Genomic DNA, 23,983 nt, shown 5'->3' on the forward strand with positions numbered 1-23,983 from the left:
CCTAATTTTCCAGACATGGTAGGCGTTGTTTTCTTTGATACAATGACTGTACAGTCCTCCCAACATCAATTAACTGAGAATTAGCTCTAATTTGGTTTTAAAGCAACTTTGAAAATGGAAACAAGCAAGCTTGATCATAGCAATTCGATTAATAAAAGAAAACCCAGATTGTGATAGATGGACGTTCAGGCTACGCTAGCAGTGAGAGCTTCCAGTCCGAAGTTAACAACATTACTGCTGTTCTCAGGCAGCTAATAAACAGATAGGCAAACTCTCCAGGTCAGGTTCAGGGTTTTATTCACTGAATATTGTACATAGATTGTACACAATAAGGGGAAACAAATATTCAGACACTTTTGTTTTTGTAAAGTCCAGGGCATATATCCACTTCACATAATGTCTTTTAAATACTAAATATGCATTAAAATGTATGGATTTATAAGTATGAACATTGTTTCTGAAAAAACACATTTCTTTCATTGTTTGGAAAATTATATTGCAAACAATTAGCACTGAGACGAATATCAATGCCCCGACGTGTGTGTGTGTGTGTGTGTAGAGTGAGGTATCATCAGGTCGCACTCGAACGCCTGAAGTCATTATTATGAGACGTTATTAAGACTCTGTCGCCCCCTTCTGTATTCTCTTAAACATAGAATATGAAATAGATAAAGAGCTTCAATAAGAACAATTTAATACACAGAGAAAATGTATTTTTTATGACATCCTTGCATTTTCTGTAGCACATATCCTACACAGGGTCACGGGGAGCCTGGAGTGTATACCAGAGGACTAAATAGACGGACATCCTACTACAGACAATTTAGAGATATCAGAGATTCGAACCACCAACCCTGGAAGTGTGAGGCAAATGTAGAAACCGGATTTAATGACAGTATGAAATAAAAAAAAAGTCTTAAGGTTATAGAACCATGTTTATCAAGAAAGTAATACAACTGTTTAGTAGTTTGATACAATGTTTTAAAAGAAATCTTACAATTAAATGAAATACAACACACACAAACAGAATTACACGTCTACAGTTAAGATTTTTTTTTTAAAACAAAGTGCTGATGTCTAATACTACACAATACGTCCAGACTTTCTGTTGCTTATGACACTACAGTTACTTCACTTAGTTCCAGTTTGTGTTATTTTCCCAGGCTGCAGGATATCCTGAAATTTTCTTTTCCAGCTTGTGTTTTATCACAAGTTAGTGCATTACATTAAATCACATGTAAACTGAATATAAAAACAAATTCATCATTATTTTTAATTCAATGACTGATACTATGCCATGTCATCACTCACACATTTTGCTATACACAACAAATGAAATAATCTAAACTTTTTTTTTATTACGTGAGCCTTGAATGTACCTTGTACATTCAGTACGGACCAGCTAACGTTGAAAAATGTGGTATTGCAAGCTAATCCTAATCCTTTTTGACGGAATTAGACTACTGAAAAAGGCAATTAATACACACCTGATGGCTATTTATTCAAGTAATATGTCTAAATAGTAACAACAACACCCATCGTGTGCATTTCTGACACTGCCAAAGTAGTCAAAGATGTACTCAAAGACATTTACTCAGTGCTAAATAAATGAGCAAAGCTTCTTTCCGTTAGCATTAACTTTAGTGCTCAAGCGCTAGCAGACTAGCTTGAAATGTCGTCTGTGAGATTTCTAAAGATTATGCAGAGTTTATGTATTACAATTCTGAAAGATTATTTGTAATCAAAATGACAAGACAGAGTATACAGTGCAAGCTACTAATTTTAACCAGATATATAAAACATTGTTATAGGCTCTTTACAGGATTTTATGTGGTTCAGAGGCTGATAGCTGTGAGCTAAAGTTATAGCTGGCTCGATAAAAGAGAATGTGGAGAAGTCAGATGTTGTCTTTCCCTATATGTATTTCTACTATTTTTAAATCATTTTTTCTCTCATAAGATAATAATAAGAATAATAAGAATAAGAATAATTATCATATTATACATCAACAAGAAAAATCTCTCATTGTGTAGCTTTTACACATGACCTGACCCTACGGTGCAATTTTGCCATGTGATTGCTAAATATAATCGGAAGCGGCTCTAAAACACCCACTAATATTTGATATGAACGCTGTCACTGGTGATGGTCTAGTGGTTATGAATAAAGGATAAAATAAAGAATCATCCATGATTCTTTGAAATGTCTTGGGATTACATGTCAGGATTGGTGGCTTTAGCCGTGCAATCATATTCAAGTCTTTAAAATATAAAAGCAATCATCAGACCAACAAGCAGTAACGTAGCCACTGAGAGGTTTGTAAATCCCGTCGAACTCACGGGTTGTGTCCAAGGTTTTTCTGTTTGCTGTGTGTCCAAACCGGTCTCCTCTGTTACACTAATCTCAATGTGAGCTGTAAGAAAGATTTAAACACTTCAGAGATTTTACCACCCAGCTAATATTAGTATATTAGCATACAACACTATTGTTATTAATGTTATAAGGAATAAGCACTACATTTGTTCCACAGGATTAAGTGCCTCACTCAAAAGCGCTTAAAGTAACTTATGCTTCTATAATCTACCAGCTATTAGCCAAACAGAAAATTATTCTTGTGCTAGCATTAACTCAGCTTAACTCTTTGCCTGGCAGTCTTCAGTACCACACTAGCCTGTTATTTGTGAAAAGTCCTACACATTTGGAATGGAATGTTGAGCATGAAAGATGTAATCAGGATTTTATATCCATGCCAGAGAATTCCAGAGTGTAAGGAGGTAAAAACACAGACAAAAACACCTACAAAAACTTTGTATTATATTATAAGCAATTCAAATCTATTTGCTATATTCATTCAAAAGAAAAAAAAGAATAGATAATGAAAAAAATCATCTGAATCATTTCCTGTTCATAATAATGGACAAAGGTCATATAGTTTATCAGCCAAGATATGTTTGTTGTCCAGTTATCATGTCTTTCCTTCTCATCTGTACATTTTACTCAAGCACATCAGCTGCTATTAAAAATTCAAATTTCATGCTAATAACACCATCAAGGCCGTCACCCTCTTCATCAGGTAGATCACTAACCAACCATCATAAACAGATTCAATCTAAACATATGTTTCAGAGTGGAGAGGAGTGTTAACAGGATAAATAATAAATGTGGCATAGTGTAAAAGAAGCATTTTGGAGCTTCTGGTCTTACCACAGGTGTTTCCTATACATTCAATCGCCGTCTCTGGACATTTGGAGCATGGCACTCCTGATTCATATGGGTGTTTTCCCACTACATTCCCTCTGGAAATGAGACAAGAGATTACACATAGTTTTAGCATGATACTCACTTTGAAGCTGAGATAAAAGGTAAAAAGAAATGTGCACTATACGCTCTCAGAAAAACAGCACCGTGTGCATTTATTGATATCCTTTAGCAACAGAAAAAAATACAAATAAATTTTTATTTGTGAGGAAAATTACATTTCTCCATTTCAGAAAAATAGAAAAATTTTCATGATGGAAAACAAGTTTCATCGTGGCTTTTTGACAGAATTGAAGTGTACAGTGATTTTGTCCTGATGTGCTGAAGACTACTTCAGATTCAAAGTAGGTTAATTAACAAAGACGTACGGTGGGTAGTAGTTGCAGACCAGAATTGTAGCGTTCTTATAGTCTGTATACTCAACCGTCCTGCAGAGGTGTGTGGCGCAGCCGACGCCGCTGCTCTTCGCCCACACTACCTGGAATAGCCACAGCACACAAAGTACAACACACCAGTAATGTAAAGCATATACACCTAGCTACATGTTTATTAAGTTAACATTTATTGGCTAGTTAACATACACACAAAAACACACAGTCAAAGAGCAATTTATTTATTTATTGGTCCACCATGTAGTAAAGTGTAAATAAAACCAATTTACCAAAAACTCTGATTAATTTGATGAAAAGTGTCTGACTTTCTTCCCACTCACAAGCATTGTGTGTTTTTAGCCACATTTAGCCACACCCAAAATACTCCATACCGAGGGATGAACATTTGAAAATGGGGACTAAACAGTGTCAAATCTTCCAATAATGCATCGCCATAGACACACACTAATGCTTTCTACTTGTACATGGCGACCATTACTTTTGTCCAAATGGAATGCCATGAATGAAGCCAATTGTTTAAGTTTTGCATCAGTGAAAGGTATGATGTAAATGATGCAAGTGATCCTGCATAGCCTATTGTGGCCAATTAAGTGTGTGTTTAAGTTCTAATAGAATTTGGGGGTGCAACTAAATCTGTAACTGCTTGTAAAATAATAGAAATGAAGATCAGAATCAGAGCCACTCAGGACTATCTGTACCACTCACTTGTGTGTAATGTCCGCACATGCCTGTCTCGCACGTGTTGCTCGCATAGTCGTAATTTTTTTGTTCATCAAACCTGCCAATGGAGAACAACCATTTGTATTGCATTTTCATTCAACAAAATGTTACAACATTGCACAAGGTTATTCAATTTGCTGCCGAACAGCACCAGAGCCGCAGTCAAATCTCATCTCAAATGACGTGAGTCACGACGTACCACTTAGCCATGGATTTGTTGAGACTTAAAGTTCCTGTGGTGATATAGAGGTTTTCTCCTAGTTCGTTCATCACTGCCTGGTTGTGCTCCCATATGCACTGAGCAGCATAATCTTCAGCCACCAAAGCTAGTCCATTATCCCACATCTGCATGACAACAAGCACAAGGTTAAGTTGTAAGGCGCTGTTATAAATGCTGTTTAATTCTGATTGGTCAGATGGCGTCAGTTACTTTCCTGTAGCGGTTACTGAAATTAATATGGCAGCAAATCATAGGTATGTGCTTAAATGTGGTCATGTCTATAGGAACAGCTGGTTTCTATTCTTCACAAGGAAGAATCCTAAGCTGGATATTAAATTTATTATTATAAATTTATAAATAATTATATTATAAAATTATTATTTTAAAAAATGTAAAATGATCTATTTTCTGTGAGAAGGTAATTTATGTAACACTTATGGTAGGAGTTTCCCATGGTGGGGGAAGCTTTCAATCTTGGGAAGGTTGTTTTTCAGTTTCGCTCAATCACATGACAACCTGTGGTTTTTCATTCTATTAACTTCAAGAGAGAGAAAAAACACGTGAGGCTGGTGAAGGAACGGATGTTTATAGCTGCTGTAATGTGGGAACAGGAGCGGGAACAGGAGCTAACTTGTTTTGAGGACATTCCACATCAAATCACATTAAATGGAAAACTGTTTAACTTGTCTAATGTTTAAATGAAACACCATCTTAGCATGGATTATTATCCTTTAACATTGTCTTGTATGGTGGATTCTCCACACAAATAGAGTCTCCGGAGTCTCACTGGAGTCTCCAGTGTCAGAGGTAAAGCTGTAGGTTTTCCACTATGGAAAAGTCTTCAGCTTCCTGAGTATTTTCTGGTGAAATATTACACCAAGCGTTAATAATAGCGTGTTTAAAGTCATATCTGTTTCAGTTTTGTATATTAATACACATTCCAACTGTGCTCCAACATCAGACACACCTGATCTATTACAGCCAGATGTTTTTGCCAGATGTGAAGATCCTAGAACTCTACTTACTACATTCCAATAAAATCTTCCATGTTGTTCTGTTATAGGAAAATATAACACCCGGTTGTGGTGGTGTGATAAAGATACTGTTACTACTGCAAAGTTGCTTCTATTCCAATAATCACATACACATTGACTCTATTATTAGTGACATAACGATGATATTGTTCTATCCATTGATTAAATAATTATATATTAGTAGCTGTTACAAAGTGCCGACACCTGAGACTCCTTCTATTAATGTATAATTGTAAATGTTTTGCAGCAAACGTTACCATGCAGAGAGAGGCTCTGTGTTCTGACAAACGCTCTATGTATACAACTACTTACATACTAGATAGACTACTGATCAAAAGGTTGTGAGTTTGAATCCCAGGCACACCAAGCTGCCACTGTTGTGCCATTGAAGAAGGTGCTTCATCCTCAATTGCTCAGCTGTATAAATAAAATAAAAGTTTAAGTTGCTCTGGGTAAGGGCGTCTGCCAAATGCCAGAAACGTAAATGTAACTAGGTTCTTTAATCCCTGAAAAACGAATCTACACCTTCTGACCAATCACAGTGCTGCAGTATAATGTTAAAATGTTATTAATGTTACTCTAGCACTCCTCCTGAGTAAGTAATGCACTCAGGATCTCATTTAGTACAGTATAAAGGACACAGGGTTACCACATGGGGAATTTACACACACACACACACAGAGAGAGAGAGGCAAAACACATTACTCAGTCTTTTTTTTTTTTTTTGGCAGAACTGTTTCCAGCACACACACACATACACGCACACACACTCACACTCACACACACACACACACACACACACACATTTATGTACTCAAAATCACCACAGGCATGCTGGCAGAGCTTAACGAAAACAAAATCTGGGGCCTTGTTTAACTCAAACATACAAACATACAGTCCTACAGAATCATCATCCTTGGAACTTCGTAGTTTATACTTCCTTTTGAGAAACTGTATGTTTTCATTCCCTTGATGTGAAGCGAGACTAACAATTAGAACATCATCATGAGACATCGTCCAACCACGCTGGATGTCCACTTTACACAAACACAAAGATGACTTCCATGAAGCACTAAGCACTAAGGAAGAATAATGTAGCTAATGTGATTCATATGTAGGTGTTATAGAGTTGCTGCTGCTTGTTCAACATTTCAACACCTACACAAAGCTACACTTAAACATACCATGATGGCTTCCCAAAAATGGCTGGTGCTTACCAGAGTGTGCCAATTTCACAAGATTTGGTTGGTGTTCGAGACAACAATAATAAATCTGGGCTAGGTTTGGAGCTCAAAGCTCAGGACCACACCTTAACTATCTCAACTGCTCATGTCTATGGTGATCTGGAATCTATCCCAGGGTGTAGACTGAATACAGCCTGGATGGGATGCCAGTCCAGCACATAGCCAGTTTATTTACTGGGATGGTTTTGGAAGGTTGGGGGAAACCCGAGAACCCAAAGTAAGCTTACATACACATACAAAGCACCACAGTCATTCGAGCTCAGGATCGAATCAAAGACCCTGGACTTGTGAGATAACAACACTTCCTGTTGCATTTTACAAACCACCTTAAAGTCAGTCGTGTAAATAACTTGAGTTTTGTCATCAGCTCTTGGTTTCAGATCAGCAGGTGATCAAACCAAATGAATTGTTGCATCTGAGATCTGGCTTTTTGGGCCACAATGCTTAAAGGGTTCATAGCCAAGAGCAAGGGGGTTCAATCTTTTCAGCAAAGGGCCAGTGTGGGTGCAGGTTTTCCTTCCAATCGAGCCACATCTGAGCCCATACATTTAATCGGCTGACCATGGCTTTTAAAATATGGTGTGGCTTCTGCATGGAAGGATTGAAAACTTGCACCTATGTTGGCCCTTTCTGAATAAGATTGGAAACCCCTGGCCAAGAGCTTGTAATTATCCATTGAACACTTGAAGAAACTTTTTTTCAATCTGGCCAACAGCATTGCAGACTAAAATGTAATTCCCCATGTACTTACATGCAATGTGTAAACCTTTTAGGCTTTAGTCACCAGGTTGAAAAAGGTTATGATTTCCTGTTAAGTCTATAGTCATTTCCTGTGGTGTCCATGTTTCATGATGAAGCCACCAACTATCTATGTTCTTTCCTTAAGGGTTTGTTGTATAATTAAAAGTTCTTAGATTAATCAGTGTTTTTACATGGAACCTGTACATAGAACTGTGAAGAGTTCTCCCAGTGGAACAGCCGAAAAACCCTCAAAGAAGAAGGGTATCTCAAATATCTCAGATATAATATATGATTATTCCAAATCTTCAAAGCCACTGAATCTTCAAAGCTTCTTATACAAACAAAAATGTAAGTAAATTATCAAGTAGGTATGATGCATCATTATTCTGATTGGTTAGATGTCAGAGACACAGAGAATGGAGTTTCTCTCGTGAGAAGAAACTGCAACGGATATTATAAAAAAAAAAGTTTATAACACCTTTAAAGTGTTATGGAACTTAAGTTTTAAATTTTTAAATTATATATTGTTGTGTACATTAAAGCCATAAAACACCATGCACCAAGCTGGTAACATCATGGACAGAGGTGGATCAGGTCCATTCAACACTCACCATGTGTAGCATATCAGCAGCTTCAGGTTTGACCACGGAGCGGTAGATGTTATGCAGATTCAAGATCTCCTCCTTCTGTTTTTCAGTGAGCTGGCTGGATACTAAAGTCAAGATGAGTCCGAACCGGGCGTAGTGCAAAACTGTTTTCCAAATCATCCTCAGAGAGCAAGTGTACTCCACTTAGGAAAGCTTGTCAGTACAGATGTGAGCTATGCATGTTTGAGAAGGTTTATATGGTTATGCAAGCGTGTGTAGTGGAGAGAGAGAGGAGGTTCTCAACAGCTTTGACTGGAACTCCCACCCCATGTTACACTTGCTCAATCCTCACAAGGTCAAGTTACATATTTTTGTTACACACATAGACCAGCTAGCTCACACACGAACACTTTGCTGCCTCCCCGTTGTCAATAAGAGCCACTGACATCTGTTCCATGAATCTTCTTCCGTATCGGAAGTGTCAGTCCAAACATGAGCTTACATCTGGAGTATAAACGTCCCTTTTTTAGTTAGCAAAGTGTGTCCTAACATCCTGGCCCTGTTTCCTTCTGTCTGTGCATTTCATAAGAAAAGGAATGCAATAGATAACAAAGGACACAGTCAGATCCAATCCACTCTTGTTTTTTCTCAGGCATTTACTGTGCTAGAGTTACTTTCAGAACTTCTCCACTGTGAAGCTGGAGGATTTGAATTGAGAAACAGCCTGAGGGTTCGTTCTTTTAGAAAAACCCTCTTAAAAATCACTGACCATGGAGAATGAAAGAGCTTTATGAGTTATGTTTAATACTTTTTTTAATTATAAGAACTACTTGTGTACATTTTATGGTGTAACAAGGATTTGGGGAGAAGTTAGATGTTTTGTAATTTAAAAATATTATATAATTTGTTCCCTCCAAGGCCATAGCCTCAAATCAAAAGCACATACTCTACTTATGCTCAAATATCCAAATGCTAGCATAAGAAGTGGAGCTTCATGAGTTCTGAGTTGACGAGTAGAAACATGTCTTTGTTATGGTAACCAAGCTTCTCCTGCTATTAGAATTCCTCTTTGATGTGTTTGATAAAAAGAAGCTTCTAGAATGTCAGGGGAGTCCTGGGAAGAGCACAGGACAGTCTTTATCATAACATAGCACGTAGATAGTAATCTACAGAACCTGGTGTGCAAACAATTTAAATCTTGAATTAAGACAAAATATACTTGGGTTCTTGTCCTTGAACTAACTGTTCAAGTCAACTGAAAACACACAGTGAGCATGTTGATTAATAATTTATTAGTTTAGTCATGTACTATACAGTGTGTCCCAGCCTTTATTTCATGTAAAAAGACGAAATGACAAGGAGGAAACAGCTTAGAATGTTTAAAAATGATAAAGAATAACTTTGAAACATAATTGACTTTCTGTAGCTTGACATTTCCAGTTGCTTTATTGTAATGGAGTTTAATGGAGTCTTTTCGATTTAGTTTTCAGTTTAAAAAAAAACAAAAACAAACAAACAGTAAAACCCTCCTCATTTAAATTTTACATATCATACAATCTATGTGTAAAATATATATAAATACTGAACGATAATGTAAAGAGATTAGCATGAAACACATGAAACACCCAGTGTTACCAATATGATATTATAGTATTCAAAATAAATAGATTTATAAATATTTTAGATATAATACTATAACATATGACTTATTTATTACTATAATAAATGAAGGCAACTGCAGTTTAGGGACTTGGGTTTTATATATATATATATATATGACACTTCTAGTCCCTAAACTGCTGTTGCCTTCATTTCTTAGGGACTAGAAGTGTCATATATATATATATATAATTAAATTAAATTAAATTAAAAAATCAAAAAATAAATTGTAATGAAATTAAAAATCAAACTTGACCTTGACATTGACAAACTTCAGCTCACTTTCATGTCATTCGAATATAAAGTGCTGCCAGGGCAGTGAGCAGTAGCGGAACCGCCGAGGGTTTCATAAATCCTGCTGCATTTGCTGCGTTCATGCTGTTGACCAAGTTTCCTGTGTTAAGCAAAGTTGCTATAGAGGCTGGTGAAAGTCCTGTAGTTATACTGGTACCGAGATCTGGAGGAAGTATACAGTGGGTTTTAAGATTTTGTTAAACATGGAAGCAAAATGCTAATATTACTAGCATTATAACAAATGTTTAGAAATTTTTATTTTTTTTTTTAAAAAAAAGGAAGAGCCAGGATATGTATCATGATTTCCCTTGTCACCAAATCATACTGTTAGTATGTAAAGTAAAGTAAAGTACTCATGCTGGAGACTCATAAACATAAACATACAAACATTACCTAAATATCTCCTTATAGAAAACATCACCATATTAATGATCAGTCATTTTTTTTTATCTGTTTACATGGGACATGTCCTGAAGACCAAGTCCCTGTGTGTGTTGTTACTATAGAAACGGAATTACATTTGCACAAGCCCGTTATTATCAACAAGGTCACGAACAGAACATCACTGTACATCGTGTAAAAAAAAACATGGTTACGTATTATAACCTTACCGCAGTAATTGTTCGTACATCCTAACGTCCCATTTGGACATTTGGTGCACGGAGGTCCTTCCTGATAAGGTGACTGTCCCATTATATTACCTCTGCAAAGCACATTACATTAAAGTTTCTTTAATTAGTGTGATAATACACTGAAAAATGATGTAGAAGTGAAAGATAGTATTCTTTTTCTTTAGTACACTTTAGTACACAACACAAATTAAATGTATTTCTGTTATGCTGGAAATCACCCTTATCCTATGATGAAACATTTCTAGCACAGTGGGCGTGGTCTCTTTCAGGATGCAGAGACATCAGTAAAGGGCTTGGTACACAGTTGATCCAGTGCTGCCTAAGTGGTCCAACACCCTACCTACACACTTTATGTTCTTTTTGTTCCTTTAATTTGTCACCCCTTAAGATACAATAGAACAATCCAGCTGTAGCAGAATGAAAGCCAGACTTACGGAGGATAATAGTTGCAGACCAGGATTGTGGCATTTTTAGCATCAAATTTAGAAACATCATTGCAGTAATGTGCACCGCAGCCAATAAAGGAGGTGTTGGCCCACACCATCTGTAACAACCACATAAAAAGTTTATTTTACTCAAAGACAATAGATGTTGAAGTGTGTATTCAACATTAGTTTTGTTGTTGCAAATTTTAAATAGTAAAAAAATCGCATTGTTTGAATTTAGTAAAATAGTGAAAATGCTTTTTTGGTGGCTTTATTCTAAATATTGTTATTCATTATTTCTTTGTAGTTAGTTATCAAATTTTATTTATTTTTTTAAAAATTATTTAAATGCTGAAAGGGATGAGGATTTTAATTAAAACTCATGTGATCATATGTGAAAATAAATTAGTGTGAAAAAAATTATGCTTATACTAAGACGTATAATTGAAAGATTATTTGATGAATAAATCAAATCATATGACATGAAAATATTAAGATATTAATATGTGAACATAATTAAATCATGTGAAAAAAAATCACATTCAGAAATAAATTATTCACATGAGGAATTTTTTCACACATGAAAAAAAAAATTTTTTGGAAACAAAATGTGAAAAAATCCAAAGGAAAAATATATGAATTATCCGAATAATTCATGAAGTGAAACAACTGAATCGTGGAAAAGAAATTTCACATGGAATGAAATGAAGCAATAAAAATCCAGATTATGAAAACATCCAATGTGGAAAAATTCAAGAAAATATCAGTGATGATTCAAAATATTAATTGTGAAAAAATCAAATAAACAATTGTGAAAAAGTAAATAAATCATGTTAAAAACAGAGATGTGAAGGAAATCATTCAGGGTGGTGATGCTATCATGTGCTGTTCTTCTCTCTCACCTGAGTGTAGTGTCCACACAGTTTCCCCTCAACGCAGCTGTTGTAGTATAAGTTGTAATTCACATACTCGTTATACCTGATGAAAGAGAACAAAGATAGTCACGGATGATCTACTACACACTCGTTCGTTTTATTTGAGCTCGGCTGTGTGGAGCTGTTGTGAAAGCTTCATCCATACCATAAACCGATCGGTTGGTCAACGTTCAGGGGTCCGAGCGTCATGAAGAGGTTTTCGCCAAGTATGCCAAAGATTTTAGGGTTGTGCTCCCAAGTGCAGTTAGTGGCGTATGATGCAGCCACCGTGCTTAACGATTCATCCCAAAGCTACACAAAAACAACACAAGGTTCACATGGGTCTTTACTAGAGCTGCAAAATAAGCCAGTAAGATGCCTGTGCTCTCGAATCGAGTTCTAATCAGAATTTTGTTTTTAATTTGAAAATTTCAAACATAAAAAATGTCATTTATTTGCAATAGAAAAACAAGATAAAACATACAGAATAAATCAGTATTTTTTCCCCTCTTATACCATGATTTAGTTTCTCTTCTTGCTTCTCATATTCATCAAGCTAAGTAAGTCTGATTTCTTTTTTTGTAAATTAACATTTTAAAATTTTAAAGTTACATTTAATATTATCAACCTCTGTGAAACAATTTGTAAATGTTATTTTTGTTGTAATGTTTGTAATGTTTTTTCCCTAAAATGTAAAACCTAAAATGTAAACCTGTTTAAGCTTGCTTACTCTTCCTAAATCCTACTTGCCCTCTCACAGTCTCAGTCTTCTGTATTTGTTTTTGTTATTGTTGCTTGTTTTTTGTCGTATTGTTTCTATGTGCTGTTTTGTAACTTATTGTTCGGTGTCCTTGAGTTTTTTTTAAAAGGCGCCTATAAATAAATGTATTATTATTATTATTATTATTATTATTATTATTATTATTATTAAAACCTCTTTGTTTTTTTAGCTTTGCATAATAAAATAATGAATTTAATTTATTTAAGCACAACACTGTAGTATAAAAAATGGAGGAAAAAGTTAAGAAAGATGAACACTTTCTTTGTATTGTACTGTATATATTCTATATATTATTTTGTCTTTGTTAATGTATTTGTTTTTCTTTATTTGTTTACTTTTAAAATGTCTGTCTGTCTTTATCAGATTTATTTATTTGTTTGTCTGCCTTTTTTTTCAGTCAGTTTATTTATTTATTTTTATTTTTTTATGTTTCTTTGTCGTTAAAACTTTGTTTATTAATTTGTTACGTTTCAAGCTGTAAAAGATGGAAGTTTCACACGTCCATCATGTCTTTGTCTCTTGGCATGTTTCTGCACTGACTATCACTGAAAAAGCAGCACTGAATCTTTCCGCTGAACTTCTGCACTGAATCCCACCTCAAAATGCAAACCAGAGAGGATGACCCCATGCACTACACACACACACATACACACACACACACACACACACAAACACATACACACACACAGATGTTTTTCTTAATATCCTTTGTGAAAGCTTTCTGCCGTAATTGACATAATTATTGATATAATTACTAAGGTAGCTATTTCCAGCTATGCTACACCTAAATCTGTCAGCTGCCTCTTAAAATCTTAAAATGTTCATCATCATGCTGGCAATTAGCAAAAAGCTGTGGGGTAACGAGTAAAGGCCAGAGTCTTGACGTTAGCTTGATTTAATTGTGCATTTAGCAATACTGCAGTGATTACAGGCAGTTTCTGCTGCCATTAGCTAGTTTTATTTTTTCTTACTAGTTTTGAAACTCTACTTCTTACTACTTACATTCGTAACACTAAAGCAAAAAATTTCTGGCCCGTTGACTTTTTTGCCTTTTTCATAACTTTTTTCATACTTTTTTTTTATAAACTTTTTTTGTCTTAGCAGTCTGCATGGATTCGATTTTTCTGCATGAAAGCATTATCAGTCTTGCATTCCGAAGTGATGATAAAGATTCAAGGCAGCAGTTGCCACCATACACAACCAGGAAAACCACTAATCCCCCTGTGCCTAATCTGTGAGAGTGGTTTAAGGTGGGTGTAGTTCAGGATGTTCATTTTAAACTTCATCTAAAACCTATTAGCTAGTTTGTGATTCAAGTTTGTTTCTTCCAAAATAACATGCAGATACATTCACTAGGGTAGGACACAAATGCTAGCGCCATTAAGGAAATGATTGATTGACACCTCCTTGCCTTAATTGGCTTGTTGGTGCTCCAGATCATTGTAAAATGTAACAAGTAAAAACTTCACCATCTATTATGAAACGTTTAACTTTCTACAGAAAGCAAAGCTTCATATATTGTTAGACAGCAACTCTAATATTCAGAATACTCTAAAATCCTCTAAACAACAAACAGCTAAGATTCTCTTAGCAGATGTTCGTACAGGAATGCTTGGTGCTCACCATGCGTTTCATATTAGCAGCTTGGGGGTTGACTGAGGAGCGGTACTTGTTATGCAAATCCAAGATCTGGTTCTTCTGCTCATTTGTGAGCTCTCCAGACACTAAAGACAGGACGAGCCACAGTGAAGTGTAATGCAGGACTGTTCTCCAAATCATCCTGGAGCTACAGGGAAACAGAGAGAAAACAAAGAAGACCCCTAAATGTTAACATCTGCGATTAGCAAGTGTTGAAAAGGCTTACTGAGTAAGTTTCTAGAAGAGCAAATGGTTTTGGACCTTCTCAAGATTATAATTCTCAACCCCATATACACCCCATACTCAACCCTCATGGAGTCAAGATACAGTAAGATTTCCTTCACAAGCTAGTTCAAGCATGTCCCCGAATCAATAAAACAAAAGATGTTCTTGATTTTATTTTATTTTTTTCTGAATTGCACAACCGAGTCATTGGCTTGAAAAGAATTCTTCTGTATGAAAGCAAGCCTGCAATTACAAGCCCTGCCCCAGAACCAGCACTAGGTGTGGACACCAAATGTGAAAACCTTCATCCTTAATATGTGGCATTTAGTTAATTATATTATTTGAATGGGCGGAAATAGGTTTTGACACGAGTTTATGCGTCATTCAAAGTTTGACGTAAAAGTGTAGCATTCATCTGTATGTAATATTAGCATACCGCTGCCACCATGGTGAACATCTGCTGCAATCATGTTACAATGCAGTACACACATTAAGTACTTCTGGAGAAAGATAGATTAAGAAAGTGAACTCATGGCTAAAACAAGGGCCTTTTCAGTCACGTGATTTTTCTTTTGAGTATTTATCACAGAATACCACAGATTTTGCTGCACTGTGTGAATGAAACTAGCGGAAAAAAGCCGATAGATTTACTCACTTTAATTCAAAGTGCTTCAATAAAGCTGATAAAATGAACTGCGATGATGAACGTTGTTCATAAATGATGATTTCACTTAAATTGGCTAAAAACACAACAATATTGGATTTTCTAAAATTCTAGCATGTCTTCACACCTTCAGATCCTGCAGTAGAGAAGTTATGTGAATCATCAGATAACTAAATAACTTGGCTAATGTTTATTAACATTTATACCATAAGTAAGGATTTTTTTACACAGGGTTTTTAGATTGAGCAGCAAAACGGCGAGAAAGGAACAGAAAGTCACTCATCATTTGTCTCTTAACATAGCTAGCTAACACTGATGGCTTTAAGGAAGCGTGTTGAAAATGTAAGTGCATCTGTGAAAAGATACAGAAAATAAACACGATAATATTCAAATAATCTTCACACTGTTCTCAAAACGGCAACCATGTCGGAAGATTATTGGTTCATGGCCATGCCTTCTTACAAAACAACCAACATGTTATTTATCAAACCTGCAGTCACTCGTATTTATCTACACCTATGTTCAACCAGTCTGCTTTCAAGAAACACCCAGAGAGAACAAAGCTCCAGCTTGACCAAGGAGAATCTGTGGGAGAACCAGAGAGGCATGCCAGGAACTTCATGCATGACCTCTCCCATGGAAAGCTCTGATAACACGCCTCCACCACCCCTCCAAAAAAATTAATCTCCAGCATCCAGCTAGCATAGTAAACTATACTTCTCACGTGCCTAAACTGGTCTGACATGAAATCTTAATAATATAGCAATTACACATAGGAGTGGTCATGAAATAAATACACAAGATGTACAAAGTAAAAAAGAAAGGATTAGAGAACGGGTCAATAATAAGAATTCCGAGCTTAGAAATGAAAAAAAAGCAGATTTGTGTAGACAAAGCTTATTTACGGAAAGCCAACATTGACTTTAAAAGGAAAGTGAAAGGATAAGATGTACTGTAGGAAATGAAGAATTTTAAAATATTTTTTTAAAAACTCACAAAACATTAAAAAACACTGATCTAAATACAAACCACGCACTGATTTTGGGGGAAACATTAGCTATGGGCTAAATATTGTAAATGTAAATGTTTTTGGGGGTTTTTTTTTCAGAATCTCTTGTGTTAGCTAGCATGCTAATAACCAAGAATTAATGCTATCAACTTCTCTCAGTACGAACTGTATAAATACCAAGTGTACAGAGCAGGAGGTACTTTAGAGTAATGGGAATTTGCACTCAATCTAACTGAGATGTGCAGAAGTAAAAGGCAAAAGTATTAGGTAAAATAAACATTACACAAGTAGAAAAAAAAACAATACACAAACAATTTGGGTTATGTGGATACAGTCCACAATATGGGCAAAACATGGCAAAAATGATGGGCAAAAATCTCAATATTATGGTATAAAAAATGACAGAAAATAATTCTTAGAAGAAAGGGAAATAAAAAAAGCTTTGAGAAGCCATTAATATGGTTTATCGAAACAACAGGTTTTATTTATTTTATTTATGTTATTTTGCTAAGATATACTTTTCTATTTCCTTTTGTTCTCCTCCAATGAAGAACAAATAAAGACAAAAAGTTGTTTGAATATTTTCGTTGCTATCTTGCTATATTGCTAGGTGTTCTTTTCTGGTCCAGTGAGTGTCACGTTTCCGTTGTGTTTATGGATATGTGCCATAGAGAAATAAATATACACCAAAAAATTTGTTTGAATATCAGATGTCAAATTATACAGTGAGGCACACACCCTGCGGCTTACCCTGTAGAGACGACTAAGGAAAAAAACCCACAGGTATCGTTTGCGAAATATTGATATATAAATCAGAAACATCATAAACTTGATAAAACAGTAAAAACTGAGAATTAATAAGCCATTATTTCTGCACAGAGATCAGACAAGTGGATCAGATTCAGGTGTAAGAATAAGGTGTAAGGTGTAAGATATGAACAGAGACACTGGAGAGTAGATAAGGCTTATGATCAGAGCAGATGATTAGAAGCTTTCCATCATAGAAAACTATATTTATTACACATATTATCCATTGAATGAATAAATAATTAGTACTTTTAGTAACTAGTTTGGATATATATAATACGCCTTCTGGTGAACACACATATTAAAAATTTCCACTGTAAATTCATTAATATGCCCAAAGCATTAATCCAAAGTGACTTACCTGATACAGGATGGGATCTGATTTAAGCAGTTGAGTGTAAAGATGTTGCCTGTTTTCCCAGCAGTGTCTCTGTCAGTCCTCAGGTTTAAAGTCAACACCTTTAAAGTCAGCTCAGAATCTTAACCTGTGTTTTACAGCAGCTTTTTTCTTAACAAATTGATTTGACCGAAAAAGAATGAGGCCTGTCTTGCTTATAGGTAGGGTGTGTCTAGAGACTCATTGGATGATGGGTTGTTTTTTTTTTATTTGCACCATTCTGTGTGACCTCTATGGTGTGTGAACAACAACCTCAAAGTCACCAGGAATCTGACCAGTATCTGCAAATTTCGTTTAAATCTTTTTCTCCTCCATTAATAGGTAGGTGATATGATATTTTGATAGACCTTCAGGGAATAAACTGTTAATTACTGTTAATTACACTTCAACCTGGCAGTAAAAAAGGATTATTATTTGTACAGTTTGTTAGACAATGTTAGCAGTGAGTGACAAGCAAAAATGCTTCTGAAATGATAGGGTGCAATCCCTCACTTTACCTCATTCATCAGACCTACACTACTGACTCCAGGTCTGTATGATGATATTCAGCATTATTGTATTGTACAAAGTGCTTACAGAAGTGTAGGGTCTTTGTTCTTGGAACACACAGCCCCACCCCCCCACCCCCCTGTCTGTTTGGTGGATCTCTGATGGAGTTCGCAAGATAAGTACTGGAAATGAGAGTGTAGTAGTTTAGTCTACACATGGATTTGTGGATGTTAGGAGGTAGTGCAGGAGTACCCATTATCTTGCTGCAACTCACATGACAACATGTGACAACATGACAACATGTGTTTTTTTTATGGGCAGGAAATCAGGGTAGAGAAACAACAATGGCGATGTTTTCCAGTACAACAGGCTAAAAGTAACATCCCTGCAATGAGAACATTTCAGTGCTGAGGGTGGAGGAATCACCAAATTTGCTCCATTCAGTTGAGGGGAGAGGCCTGACCCCCTGCTGAGCATATCTTCAGAGTGATGAATTGAGACAGTGTGACGTCTGTAGTGATGAAACAGGAGCTTAGTTTGTGAAGGAAGAGTAATTTTGTAAGCATGTGCACTGGAAATGAGGTTCCCCCACAGGGTTGCTCTCTGGATCAAGACTTTATTGAGCACCAAAACATGAAACATGTTCATGAGTTTTGTTTACGATTTTTACCCTGCAGACACTTCTCTGTGCATAGAAATGTGTGTGACTTCATGTAGAAGAAGAAATCGGTTGATTCTGCACTGCTTCACTACCTTATGTCCACTGTGTAGTTGTTTGTGTTGTAATCACAGCTGGCACATCCTCAGCTGTCTCCACCCATCATGCTGCAGTGACATGGCTTGACATCATATTTTGGTGTAATCAAGTGACCACTACACACCAGTGCTTAGCTTTCTGTTGGCACAAAAAGTTTCCTGGCTAATGAACTGATTGTTATTCAAGAGGAATAAATTGAGACAAGTTGTGGACTTATCTGTTTACAAGATGTTCAAATCATTCTACTGAGTTCTATATGCAGGTGTGGTGTTACAGTTTAAACTGGAATGTTGATTACTCATGTGCACCAATAAGCATTTATTAATTGTAATAAAAACATGTGCGCAAAGGAATACGAATAATGTGCTTATAATATGACGTTGTTAGAATAGCACTGAATGGAATGCATGTGCAAGACGTGAATCGGCATGCCTTGATCATGTGATCATGACATGCCCATGATGATTACTTACAATCGTCGTTATGATGTCAAAGCACAGTGCAGTTTCTTAAGGTCCTGCCCACGTTTATTTGTCACATGCGTATGACATGCCCCGTTGTTACTCACATTGAAACCCACCCGTATTTAATCTAGTGACACAATAAAAGGAAAACATGCATCAGACTTAACTCTGATCCTGAGGAAATAAATGGATTAAAATGAAGGATAAATGCTACAGAAAATATATGCTTGTTTTTAAACTTTCCAACTGTTTCCTTTCCATTAAGAATCCAATTTGTGTGAATTCTTTGAATTAATTTGACTTTTGGAGATTTTCGATTATTTTTGGTCTGATCATGACTTCACACCCAGGTTAACCACTTAACTACTCACTTTTAATCCGAACTATTTTTTTATTTTAATTCTGTACTCTGTGTTTTCTTTTTATGCATATGGGATTAAAGTGGAAGTCCCTAAATCTCTGAAAAAGTGTTGTATTCCTTCCACAGCTGTTGTCCTTTTCTGAATATTGCTCTAACTCCTCTGGAGAGTTTGCTGTTTCATGACCCTGACTGCAAGTCTGCCAGCTGATCATGTTTCAGTGGATGTCTAATAACAAGAAAGATTAAATGTGTGAAAAGTCCAGCACAGTGTGGCACTTGTGCTTGGGAATCTCTCCAGCATGCAGTGAAACATGCGATAACGTCTGAGTCACACATCTGCACCAAGATACTACGTTATTCAGGAAAAATGTCATTCAGGGCAGAATATAATGACTTAACCCTAGTGACACGTCCACACCCGACTCCTAACAACACAATGATCCTCTCCAGATGTGTGGACTCCTCGTCCAGGGGAATCCACACTCCACAAGCCTTCACCCTTCCCATTGATGATGCCATTGTGTTTTCACCCCACCCTTCTGCTGTATTGATTTTAGTTTTGTTCCCAAGGCAACAAAGCAGCTCAGATTTAGATTGGCTCAAGACTCCAGATCAAAATAATTTTTTTTTTCTTTTGAGGTTTTCTTTTGAGGATCTCATATGAAAAACATTTGTGTCCTTCCACAATGTAGGACACAGTGTTTTTTACTATTGTGTACTATTGTTTAGGGAGAACAAGGCCTGGGAAACAAAATGTTTTGTCCCAGAAGGATCACATGACTCCATCCTGCCCGCTTCCTACATTATAAAGTAATGTAGTGTAGCACTAATGTAACTATTTGACACTCTCTGTATCTGCTGAACGCTCCAAAAATTCACATCTGTATTCAGATTTAAACTCAAAGTGGGTGTGGCTTAAACTGGAACTTTTTTTATTTAAGATGAACCCTACTAGATTGCGTCTGGAAACACTGGAAGACACTTATCCCTCTACCTGCTCATTATCCCTCCATCCATCCTCTTCTGTCAGCTCACTATATCTTAATTCTCTTCTACAGACAATTGTTTCCTCCATGCACTCATCCTCACTATCCATCTATCATTGCATCCAATCTCCTCTCCTTACTATCCCTCCATCCAGCCATCTTTGCTTCACCTCCATTTCTTCATCCATTCATCCATCCATCCATCCATCCATCATACATCGTGCATCCATCCATCCATCCATCCATCCATCCATCCATCCATACATCCATCCATACATACATACATACATACATTGCTACATATTAGCTCTTTATTCTTTTACCCATACTTCTCTTACCAGCCTTGCCTCACTGCCCATCTATTACTCCTCCCATTTTCCTCTACCTGCTTAGAATTCCCCATCCAACCACCTCTACCTCAACTTTCTCTACACCCACCCACCCATGCATCCATCCATCCTCCTATACCTATACCTGCCTTTAATCCCTTTACCCACCTTTCTCTTCAGCCTCCTCTCTATACCTATATACACCTATCAGCCATAACATTATGAGCAGTGACAGGTGAAGAGAATAACCACCTGCTGAATATTGTGTTGGTCCCCCTTTTGCTGACAAAACAGCCCTGACCCATCGAGGCATGGACTCCACTAGATCCCTGAAGCTGTGGTATCTGGCACCAAGATGTTATCAGCAGATCCTTTAAGTCCTCTAAGTTGCGAGGTGGGGCCTCCATGGATCGGACTTGTTTGTCCAAAACATCCCATAGATGCTCGATTGGATTGAGATCTGGGGAATTTGGAGGAAAATTCAACACCTCAAACTCATTGTTGTGCTCATCAAATCATTCCTGAACCATTTTGCTTTGTGGCACAGCGCAATATCCTGCTGAAAGAAGCCACAGCCATCATGGAATACAGTTTCCATGAAAGGGAAAGGTCTGCAACAATGCTTAGGTAGGTGGTACATTTCAAAGTAACATCCACACGGATGGCAGGACCCAAGATTGCCCAGCAGAACACTGCCCAAAGCATGACACTGCCTCCACTGGCTTACGTTCTTCCTATAGTGCATCTTGGTGCCATGTGTTCCCCAGGTAAGTGATGCACATGCATCCAGTTATCCACGTGATGTAAAAGAAAAAGTGATGCATCAGACCTGGTCACCTTCTTCCATTGCTCCCTGGTCCAGTTCCCATGCACACGTGCCCACTGTTGACACTTTTGCCGGTGCACAGGGGTCAGCATGGGCACCCTGACTAGTCAGTTGCTATGTAGCTCCATACACAACAAACCGTGATGCACTGTGTATTCTGACACCTTTCTATCAGAACCAGCATTAACTTCTTTAGCAATTTGAGCAACAGTAGCTCGTCTGTTGGATCAGACCACACGGGCCAGCGTTCACTCCCCATGTGCATCAGTGAGCCTTGGCCATCCATGACACTGTTGCTGGTTCACCACTGTTCCTTCTTTGGACCACTTTTGATAGACACTGACCACTGCAGGCCAGGAACACCCCACAAGAGATGAAGTTTTGGAGATGCTCTGATGCAGTCACCTAGCCATCACAATTTGGCCCTTGTTAAACTCACTCAAATCCTTAAGCTTGCCCTTTTTTCCTGCTTCTAAAACATCAACATTGAGGACAAAATGTTCACTTGCTGCCTAATATATCCCACCCACCAACAGGTGCTATGATGAGGAGATATTCAGTGTTATTCTCTTCACCTGTCACTGCATATTGTTATGGCTGGTCACCATCCCTTCATACATTCTCAGCTTTTGGTCTCCTCACTATACATATGTCTATCATTCTCTGTTCTTCTCTAATAGCCTGTTTTCCATTCCTCTATTTACTCCCCTTAACCTAGTTATCTCTCCATCTACCAAAAACTACTGTATCTGTTTTCCCAAAGCTTTCAGTCTACCAAACCTAAAGGAACAGCCTGAAGCAGTGATATGTATGTTTTCTAGATTTACTGAGCTGTACTTAATGGCTCAGAAATGCCAGAACAACATGGTTATAGAGACGATGTTGAAAAGTCATGACGTGAAAAGCTTGTGTGAATTCATCAAGACAATGATCTGTGTGATGATTTTGTGGAAGATTGTCTGGTTTTGTTGTTTCAACTGCATGTATGCATTAAATCATCAGGACTGGAATTTTTAGAACCTATTTCAGATCATATCCACTAGAGGACGCTGCACACCATTAAACAGAGGATGAGTATTCAGACTTTCACAGCTTGAAGGTAATAGGATATAGTCAAATCCGCCCTTTGTCAACAAATCACCTAATAAATAATTTCCATACAGAGAGCAGGGTGTGAGACACCTTATCACTTACAGGACTAAATTTAAACCCTGAGGATGAAAAGCTGACACAGTGAGTCAGGAATGCAGGGATTCAGTGCCCCATACACGTGTAGAGTGAAATACAGGAACAGATCTCCCTGAGGCCTTTACATTTCATTTCATTTCATTTCATTTCATTTGCCACTCAATTTGTTTGATTTTTTGTTGTTTTGAGATATTTTTGGTCTCAGCTATATTTAGATATATTAATATTATTAATATTTTGTTCAAAAATGTAGCAAATTCGGAGTTGTGAAGTTATTTTTGTGCCTTATCTTAAGAAATGGTATACATAGGTACATATTGTGCATGAGGAACAAAAGTATTATTATTATTATTATTATTATTATTATTATTATTATTATTGTTGTTGTTATTATTATTACCGTAGCACCACAGATGGAAACATCACTATACTATAAAATAAAATGAAATATCTACACTTCATATATATATATATATATATATATATATATATATATATATATATATATATATATATATATATATTACATAAAGACACAAACTAATAAATGAATGAAATAATAATAAAATAAATAAAAAATAAAGGCAGACAGACCTAAAGGCAGACAGAGAGACAGACAAATAATAAATTATGGCACTGTATTATTTATTCATTTTTTATTTATTTATTTTATAAAAATCATGGACCATGTTTAAATATTTCTATAACATTTATAGAATAAGTTTGTTAATTGTTAATAAAAGGCCTTGCTGCCTGCTTGGTTGCATACTCAGAAGTCTGACAAATCCATCAGCGTGCGCTAATGAAAAAGCAGGCTACTATAATAACATGCATTTAAAGTGTGTTTTGATTGTAGCACTTATATCCTCCTGAGCCAGTTAAGGGGAAGTCATTCAGGCTTCGCTCCTGAAATAACACAGGGGACATGTGGCTGGTGGCCAT

The 23,983-nt window shown here is 36.6% G+C and overlaps 2 protein-coding genes across 2 annotated transcripts; both read right to left on the minus strand.

The window, feature by feature from the left end:
• Positions 1-280: 280 nt before the first annotated feature.
• LOC131365965 (peptidase inhibitor 16-like) lies at positions 281-8,537 on the minus strand. Its single transcript, XM_058409995.1, has 6 exons — positions 8,221-8,537; positions 4,570-4,715; positions 4,356-4,428; positions 3,627-3,736; positions 3,205-3,296; positions 281-2,413 (listed from the first exon to the last, which is right to left on the minus strand). Exons 1-6 carry the CDS (start codon positions 8,374-8,376, stop codon positions 2,262-2,264), a joined length of 729 nt encoding a protein of 242 aa, XP_058265978.1. The 5' UTR covers positions 8,377-8,537; the 3' UTR covers positions 281-2,261.
• Positions 8,538-9,469: 932 nt separating this feature from the next.
• LOC131365491 (peptidase inhibitor 16) lies at positions 9,470-17,766 on the minus strand. Its single transcript, XM_058409067.1, has 7 exons — positions 17,606-17,766; positions 14,525-14,687; positions 12,287-12,432; positions 12,109-12,184; positions 11,216-11,325; positions 10,761-10,852; positions 9,470-10,312 (listed from the first exon to the last, which is right to left on the minus strand). Exons 2-7 carry the CDS (start codon positions 14,678-14,680, stop codon positions 10,140-10,142), a joined length of 753 nt encoding a protein of 250 aa, XP_058265050.1. The 5' UTR covers positions 14,681-14,687; positions 17,606-17,766; the 3' UTR covers positions 9,470-10,139.
• Between the last annotated feature and the right edge of the window lie 6,217 nt (positions 17,767-23,983).

The sequence above is a fragment of the Hemibagrus wyckioides genome, linkage group LG15, assembly GCF_019097595.1.
Source record: "Hemibagrus wyckioides isolate EC202008001 linkage group LG15, SWU_Hwy_1.0, whole genome shotgun sequence".
NCBI classification, from domain to species: domain Eukaryota; kingdom Metazoa; phylum Chordata; class Actinopteri; order Siluriformes; family Bagridae; genus Hemibagrus; species Hemibagrus wyckioides.